The 8,463-nt window shown below is 36.2% G+C and overlaps 1 protein-coding gene across 2 annotated transcripts; it reads right to left on the minus strand.

The window, feature by feature from the left end:
• Positions 1–506: 506 nt before the first annotated feature.
• On the minus strand, positions 507–4,534 carry LOC142543657 (uncharacterized). 2 transcript variants are annotated; one of them, XM_075651043.1, is made up of 8 exons: positions 4,145–4,527; positions 3,423–3,536; positions 3,151–3,219; positions 3,006–3,025; positions 2,859–2,911; positions 2,685–2,715; positions 2,515–2,596; positions 507–836 (listed from the first exon to the last, which is right to left on the minus strand). In XM_075651043.1, exons 1-8 carry the CDS (start codon positions 4,332–4,334, stop codon positions 628–630), a joined length of 768 nt encoding a protein of 255 aa, XP_075507158.1. In that variant the 5' UTR covers positions 4,335–4,527; the 3' UTR covers positions 507–627. The 2 variants fall into 2 exon arrangements, with proteins under 2 accessions (XP_075507158.1, XP_075507166.1); XM_075651051.1 differs by lacking the exon at positions 3,423–3,536 and having other exon boundaries at positions 4,145–4,534.
• Positions 4,535–8,463: the final 3,929 nt, after the last annotated feature.

The raw sequence follows: 8,463 nt of genomic DNA on the forward strand, positions 1-8,463 counted from the left end.
CTGCTCAAATATTATTGGATTTATATTAGAAATTATCAAGTTTGAGTGATCTCTAATATTTCAAGTACGTTTCTCAGCAGATCTGGAGTGTAATTATTTTGGACTATAACCCGTGAGTCATTCGATAAGTACGCTTTAATATATTCATTATTCTTTGTAAATACATTCAAAACTAGATGAGCCAATGAAGTAGAGCAGATCTTCGAGCATTAGCATATATAGCTCTATACTTAAGTTCGAACCAAATTAATCGAATTCAAATTCAAACTGAAATTAATTTTTTTTTCCGAGCTTGGAGCTAATGAAAAACATTACAAAGCATTCAGCTCAAATGGACTTATTTTCGAGACCGGACTTAGAGCTCAGTGGTCTCACTGCCAGATTAGCTGGCTCCCCTCCTCGGGTTCGATCCCCTCTCCCTGCGTGTGTTGTAATAAAAAAAATGACCTTATTTTCACCCTTGGTGGGTAGCTCTGTTTCCACATTTGGCTAGAATGAGGGAAAGGTAAAATCAGAAGGCAAAGACCAAGTTCCATTGATTATTGAGATAATTCAGATCTTGTATCATTTTTCAATATTAATGGTACATGAAAAGCTAAGCTACCAACATAACATCCCCTCTATTCGTCATCGCTGCATGGCATCATCAACCAAAGGATGAATAGATATGGTGTCATGAGTTGTTTCATCCATCTTCTTACACACATAAATGAAATGGGAATCGGGATCCTCTATAACGTAATCTGGGGGTAGTAGTCCTTCTTCGGTGGTCGGGATGGGTTCCAGGAGCGAATTTGTCGCGGTTGATCCATAAGGCCTTTGAAATCCTGGTTTAGCTGTAAATGGAAACGAAAATATATCATCAAGCAGCAGTATCTTAATAAAACTCAAGATCATGAGAAAATATAAATAAAACGCCACCGAGTCGACGATGCCTCTCTGTGCAGTGTGCATAATGTAGTTAAGGCACTTTGCTGGGGTCATGGGGTTAGAGACCAGTTCCGCCGGTTCGGCGTGGTACTGGAGGTGACCTCTTCGGCCAGTCTCCAATAATATAGATATAAACTTCTGAATTGGAACTAAGGATACCAGAATATCCTAGAAAATTAGGCATACCCATAAATTTCAGTAATGATGGCAGATGGTGACGTAGTTGATTATATTTAGTAAATTTCATATTGATAATTAAGGATCTGCTAAAAGATCTTGGGATAGGTATACATTTATCAGCCTTGTGAATTAGAGACTATATATTAATTGAGGTTATGCAAAGGGTTCGTGAACTCAAAAAGTAAGCTACTCTATTTATTTGTGCAACCAATTTTGTCCCTTGTTAATTTGAAGGCATCCCAACTTAAACATTAAGATGGTTTCAGGGGCACAGCTATTCAACGACTGAAACTTATGGTCTTTGTGCCATCTCACAGTCCAGCATTAGGAACAATGCTTGATTATATATGGCATTCCTATCTTGGGTAGGGTAATGTTGTTCTAGGGGATGCTCTCTGTCAAAGATCATGACAAGCTCCGCTGCAGCTGAGTATGAATAGCTCAAGCATTGTCTCAATTCGAGCATGCGCTTTAATATTTAAGGCTCTAGCAACTGTTAAGTGCTCAAGTTCGAGTAATTAATTGTTTTATCATTTTTACAACTATTAAATTATTGTTTTACTCTAGATTTTATCTTAAATTAAATATTTAGCAAATTCTATAAAAATTTAAGGTATCTTTGCCAATACACAGTTAAACACAAGCCCCAGTGATGAATATTTTTTAAAGTTTAGGCTAGAGTAGGGGTGCAAGCGAGTCAAGCTATTCGTGAACGACTCGGTCAAAACTCGACTCGAGTCTGATTTAACCGAGCTCGAGTTGAGTTTGAGTTTTAATTGTTTGTATTCGAGACTAGATGTTATTTTTTTATATAGAAGAAATAATTTAAGAGAATTTGTGTCCATGTTACAAAATTCAAACCTTAAAATTCTGCTACAAAATTTCTCGAGCGTTTCTAACACAAGCTCGAGTAATTCAATATTTTCACGAGTCGAGCTCGAACTTGAAACTGAATACTCGATCGAGTTCAAGCCTAAAAAATTTAAATCAGTCGAGCTCGACTTGGCTCGTGTACCCTATGCTAGCATGCACCCCTAATTTTATCATTCTTGGAGGCAAGCCATGAGTCACGACTTTCTTTCAAAAACATGAGTGTGTGCCTGTTTACATCCAAAAGCTTCAGAAGCCACAAAAAACGACTCCAGCGTAATCTAGCTATGATGGTTCTTATCAAACATTTGAAGGCAACATACACTTTGTGGCTGTTAATACAATTTCGTTTTCAATGGAAGTCGTGAAGGCAGACTAGCAATATACTGTAAATTATTAACTAGGGAACAACTGTGAGAACCAAATAAGCCAACAATTGATGAAACTACAATACGAATGCCTTTCATGGACTTAATTACGAAAAAAATAAATGCATCAGGAAATAACTCGCATATACGAATATAATACACTTACGTATGACATAAAGATCAATGTTCCAACTGTACACTGGTCGTTTGATATGGGGCATCCGCACAGTAGGATCACCGTATGTTATCTGCAAAAAAGGCAAGAACTATCGGCTTTGACTCATAGTTTGATGCAATAAATTGGAAGTAAATAACATCTTTTAAGAATAGAATTACCAACATATAAACTCCTCCAGGTTTAAGAAGCCTACAAGTAGAAAGTTATAAATCCCATCACTTGAATGGTAATATAAATAAAAAAAGTGAATCTTAAATCACAAAAAAGCCACAAAGAAAGATCTAATACAAGTTCAAAGAATTAAGCTTTGAAAAGATTTATAAACTTACAACCTGCTCACTTCCCCCAACATTTGAGTTGCACTAATCGAAGCACCAGTACCACACTTTATATCCATGACCACGTACGAAGAAATGGAAATGATGTTAGAGATATAATATAATATCATAAAATAACCAAAAGATAAATATGTAACTCACCATCAATGAATCAAGAGTCCCTATTTTGCAAATCCATAAGCTCGTGTCAAAATCAGAAAACCAGATGTACGCCAATTATTGAAAAGTTGGAAAAACAATCATGAAACCAAAGGAAACAAGTGAAAACAAAAGCCCTATAACGTACCTTTGTCAATGACACTCTCAAATGACTCATCAGGAAAGAAACTCATGTCTCTAACATCCATTTGGATGTCTGCCAAATCTCGTAAGGACAGCTACGAACAAATGTTATGATATTTTGCAAAGTTGGATTGGAACCAAAGACTATTAAATAAGAACTAAATAAACATACTCACTCAATGTCTGTAAGAAAACAAATGCAACATGTGGCTAGCAAAACGATCCATGAATATTGAGTAAAATCAAACTAACTAAATAATCTAAAATTTAGGATACATTTCAGCTGCGGAATATGTTCATACTTCTTTCTCATCATTTCAATAGCCACAGATGATATGTCAATGTTCATTATATCTTCAAAGCCATCCTTTACCATGTCCTCCGACATAACTACATATTGTATATACCATTTGTTAATGTACAGGGCAATTCTCACCTCTATCTATGTCTTTGCTTCACTACTTTCTTCTAAACATAATTCTTAGCCTTTCTCATCTAAAATGAACATGTAACAAAAGAACAAAGAATACTCATATCATGCATACATATATTATTGCAAACAATTTAAAATACAGCAGCATGATCATGATTTTTTCAGTTCTATATATAGAACTGAAAAAATCTTTATTTTCTAATTTTTAATGACAATATAACACATAAGTCCAAAAACTGTATCTTTTTGGCTCATGTTTTTTGAAACGAAAAACTAACCAAACGTTCAAAACAAATCTTCATTATACTAAGCCTCATTTCCCCGATGAAGATGCACAAACACAAAATTGAAAAGAAAGTTGAGCTCACTCCAGGCTGCAGTTGTGGTCTCATAGAAATTTAACCAAAAAGACGTTCAATGATCCGGGCCAATTAACTTCAGGAGTATTCCCAACCCCATTAAATTCATTATGACAAAACCCACCACATCTAGTTTACACCACACAAAATTGAAATTTAGGGGAATAAAAGCTAAAGCTGATTAAACAGAATCGGAGTAACTTTACCAGCATTTCCACAACCAACCATGAGAACACGTGAACTCGGGGAGATGTACTTCCGAACAAATGGCCGGAGAGCCGAATAACGCTGGTACCAATCGAAGAAACCGCAATTGGCTTCTTGTATGTAGCGAGCGTCCCAATAAAGGGAATCGCCGTAATTATACGTGTTGCACGCCGACACGTCTCTGAACATGGAGGCGGTGGCGGAGAGGCAGCAGCCGCGGGATGAATTTGAGGACAGGAGAGAAGAGTAGGAGTCAAGTCTACGCTTTGTCTTTGTTGTTGGATACTCAGCAGATTAAGTACAACTTCCGGAGCAGCGTGTACTGTTACGAGTCGGGTTATAAAAAGGGTTTCGGGTGGTCAACTGTGAACTCCGAGGATGTCACTTAAAACAGTGCATTATTATTAGTTGGAGTACAACAGAGTTGGAGTGAATTCGAGTTCGAGTTTAGTGATTGCATAAAAAGGTTTTTATGTCTTCGAAATGTATTTGAATTTCGCCAAAAGGTGAGTATTTCGAAATTTAAATTAAATGAATCTCTATTTTACTTTTTTAATAATGAAGTTGATATCTATAGCTTTTAGGTTATATTCAATCTAGGAAATTTAATTGATTTTTGTAGAATTTATAAATTTAACAATATTTAATCTAGATTTTCATAGGCTCCATAGAAATACTACCATAATAAAAATCAAATTTTTGTAGTGTCTTTAAAAGTTTTGTAATATTCAATCTAGACCTTTTAAAATCATTCACAAGAAAAAAGTCATCTGAAAATCAAAATGTCTCCCAATGAGACAGAATGTTGTTTAGTCATCAGTATCAACTTTTCAGAGCCGTCGATTACCATTTTTAGTAAGCTGTCAACAAATCATTAAATCCAACGTAATATGAATCAAGAAATTACGAAGATAAATTTGTTTTTGCATCAGAAAAAATTAAAATTCGAATTTTACAAGGAGTTGAACGTTAGAATCAAGAGAAACTATAAATTGATAGTTTCTTAATTCATTTGAAAAGTCTCAAACTACTTAGTCTGTAAGCTCTCAATTTTTCATGAAACGTCTATCGATTTTAAAAGTGCGGAAATTTTTTTTTAATAAAGCTCGCATTTTCGAAATAACATTTAAAATAAATCGTAATAATTTGACAGTAAAAATAAACAAACTCACTCATAATCATATGAAAACATAAACTAATAAAAATCTTAAAATCATCAACGTGTGAAAATATTCATCTCCTCTCAATCTCATAAATCGTAATGCGGAAAATATGTGGTCCTCGAGTCGTGTCACCACACCAGGTCTGCCTACTCAGAGTTCGGCACCTCCAGTCTCCTCAACATTAAGCTCACCTGCATCACACACGCCTAGTGAGTCTAAGGACTGAACACACCTGTACCAGGAATAACAAGTACATATACATAGCACACAACAGTGAAAAATATCATACTCAACATATCTTTCATGAACTTAAAAGCATAACATAGATGTGTTGTGTAACGCCCCGAAAATTTAAAGGTCCACGTAAACCACATGCATGCAATTATTAAATTCTCTTGTATTTTAATTAAATGTTTTGATTGCATAAATTAATTATGTTGTGCATATTTGCATGTTTAAAATATACTTTTCTGCATGGTTGCAATAAAATGTATTTTTTAAGGTTATTCGAGCTGCGATCGAGGAACGGAGACCGATGGCTGAAAAATAGAAAATGTTTTTATTAAATAATTGTTTTTAATTATTTAAAATATGGGTGATGCTTTTTCTTTTTTTTGAAAATAAAGGGTTTTGAGGTGATTTTATACGCTGGGACGTAAATTTTATCGGTGTTGGTTTTTCAATAAAAATGCGAGCTTTTTTGGCAACCCGGCTTTTAAATTCAAAAACTTATTTTTACTAAAACTATTTTAATATTTTAATTAAATCCTAATTAAGCTTAATGGGGTTAAGTTTAATTAAGAGTTTAATTAGTATATATTATGAAAACCCTCCCCAACTCTTATTCATTCTCACGCCCACTTCTCCAACACAAATCAAACTCTTTCTTTCAACAAATATCACGACACACACACAGTATCAAGAGGAAAGTTTCAAAATATCAAGGGAAAAGCATCAAGGTTTTCAAGGGTTCTTCAAGACGTCGTTCTTCGATTCGCCAACGTTTTCGTGCGTTTAAAACGCAAAGGCACGCCATATTCTTTCCTTCAAAGATCTATCACACCATAGTATTTTATTTAATTGAATTTTTGCATAAAAACAAGTGCATCACGAAAAAATTTCGTTTTTATAATACATGAGAATTTTTGAGGCATGAGTTGCAAAAATTATGTTAAACATGTGTTAAGGGGCTGCCATGATTAGGTAAGGTTTATGGGTTGTTATATGAATAACTATTGGTTAAAATATGATACAATTTGTTAAGAAACCAAGCTGGAAAGCCGAAGGCCAAGAAGGGAAGAAGGAGCCGTGGGGTTGTTGGATTGTTCTTCATGATATGGCACGTTTCCTGTGCATGGAGTCTTGGGGCTCGACCAAGTCAGGGTGATGGGTCCTAAGGGATGTGGGTCAAGGTCAGGAAGGGTCCTAGCATGGCTAGGACCCCTCGCGCGCAGCCATGGAGGAGTCCCATGGAGAAGGGACTCCTCGTGCGAGCTGTTGCTAGGGACGGCAGCCAAGGGGGCTAGCTGCTGGGGCTGGGTGGCTCAGGTTAGGTCCATCAGGGTCGAAGGGTCATGGGCATTGGTCGGGCTAGGGGCTGGGGCCGCTGGGTCGCTGCTGGCTCGAAGAAAAAAAAAGGGGAACCATGAGTGATCAAGGTGACGCGAGGCTGCTGTCTTGTGCAGATGGGTTGTTGCTCGCGTCCAGGGCTTGGGCTGGTCTGGGTAGGGTCTGGGCATGGTACAGGGATGGTGAGGGTCATGTGGGCTCGGTGGTGGCTCGGCTGGGAGACTCCTAGTTGGGTTAGGAGTCCTAGGCATACAAGGAAGCACACACATAGACATGCAGAATCATGGGTCGAGTTCCAGCAAGTTTTGAGCGGGCCAGGGCTTGGTCAGTAGGGTCCCTAGGTGGGTTGGCTAGGTTTTGGCTCAAGGTGGCTCGGGCGTGGCTCGAGTAAATTGGGAGATGGCTCGGTGGTTTCGATTAGGTGTCAATGTTTCGAATTTTAGAACAAAAAATAGAACCATGGGTCCACGGGTGTGGTTCATGGTTCCTAGGGGTAGAATAAATACTAAAAATGTTATGTTTAAAGTTTGGGATCAAAATAATGAGGTTTGGATTTATTCGGGATTTAATCGCATCACGAAACGTTAATTAACGAGTTAATTGAAACGCCTAGTTGTATGCATCATAAAATTATGGAAAATTAGGTTTAAGCTTAAATAATTATTATAAGTCTAAGTTTTTAATTTGAAAATTTTATATTAAGGTTTGATTTAATTTGAGATTAAAACGCATTAATGCACCACATTTAAAGACTTTTTTAAAAGTTCTCGATTTAAGCTAAATAAAAATATTAGAAAATACGTGTAGGCTTAAATAATTATCTGGGACATGTTAGAGTCAATGAATTCAAGAAAAAGTCATAATCGAGGAATTTTACGTCTAGGGGTAAAACGGTCTTTTTTCACCTAAAAATTAGTAAACGTCATGGCAGTGCCCTGAATGCTGTTTGATGTGCTAATATGATTATTTTCTATAGTTATTGATGTTTATTGAATTTTTTATGTTAAAATGATATTTTAAATGCTTATGAGATTTTATATGTTAAAATGATATTTTAAATGTTTAGGGAATTTTATATGTTTATGATTTAATATGTCAAAATGTTATTTTAAATGTTTTGAGGTTAAAATGTCATTTTAAATGTTCATGAAATGTTTATGATTAAATTATGATTTTTAAATGTCTATGAGATTTTTATGATTTAAGGAAGACATTTAAAAGACATGTCGCATGCTTGGTTTCAAAACAAAATTATATGTTATGCATGATTTTTATAAAGTAATGAGAATGTAAATGTTGAAGGAAGTGAAGTAATTGTGACTAATTCGATAATGTTGGAGATATCGTGAGGGTGACGGTCCCAGTGGGAGCCCGACGATCGTATTTCCATTATTACGAATATGAGGTAACGGTATGTGGTAACGGTAAGAATGGAATATCGTGAGGGAAAAAGGCCCCATAGGGAGCCCATTTATGGAAAAAAGCCCCAGAGGGAGCCCCGACGATCGTATTCTATTCTAAAGAGGATAGGCCAGGACCTAGTTGACCGGTGAGAGTGTTGTTGGTGTCCCCCGCCGCCCAGTACT

Source organism: Primulina tabacum, chromosome 1 (assembly GCF_025594145.1).
Source record: "Primulina tabacum isolate GXHZ01 chromosome 1, ASM2559414v2, whole genome shotgun sequence".
NCBI lineage: Eukaryota > Viridiplantae > Streptophyta > Magnoliopsida > Lamiales > Gesneriaceae > Primulina > Primulina tabacum.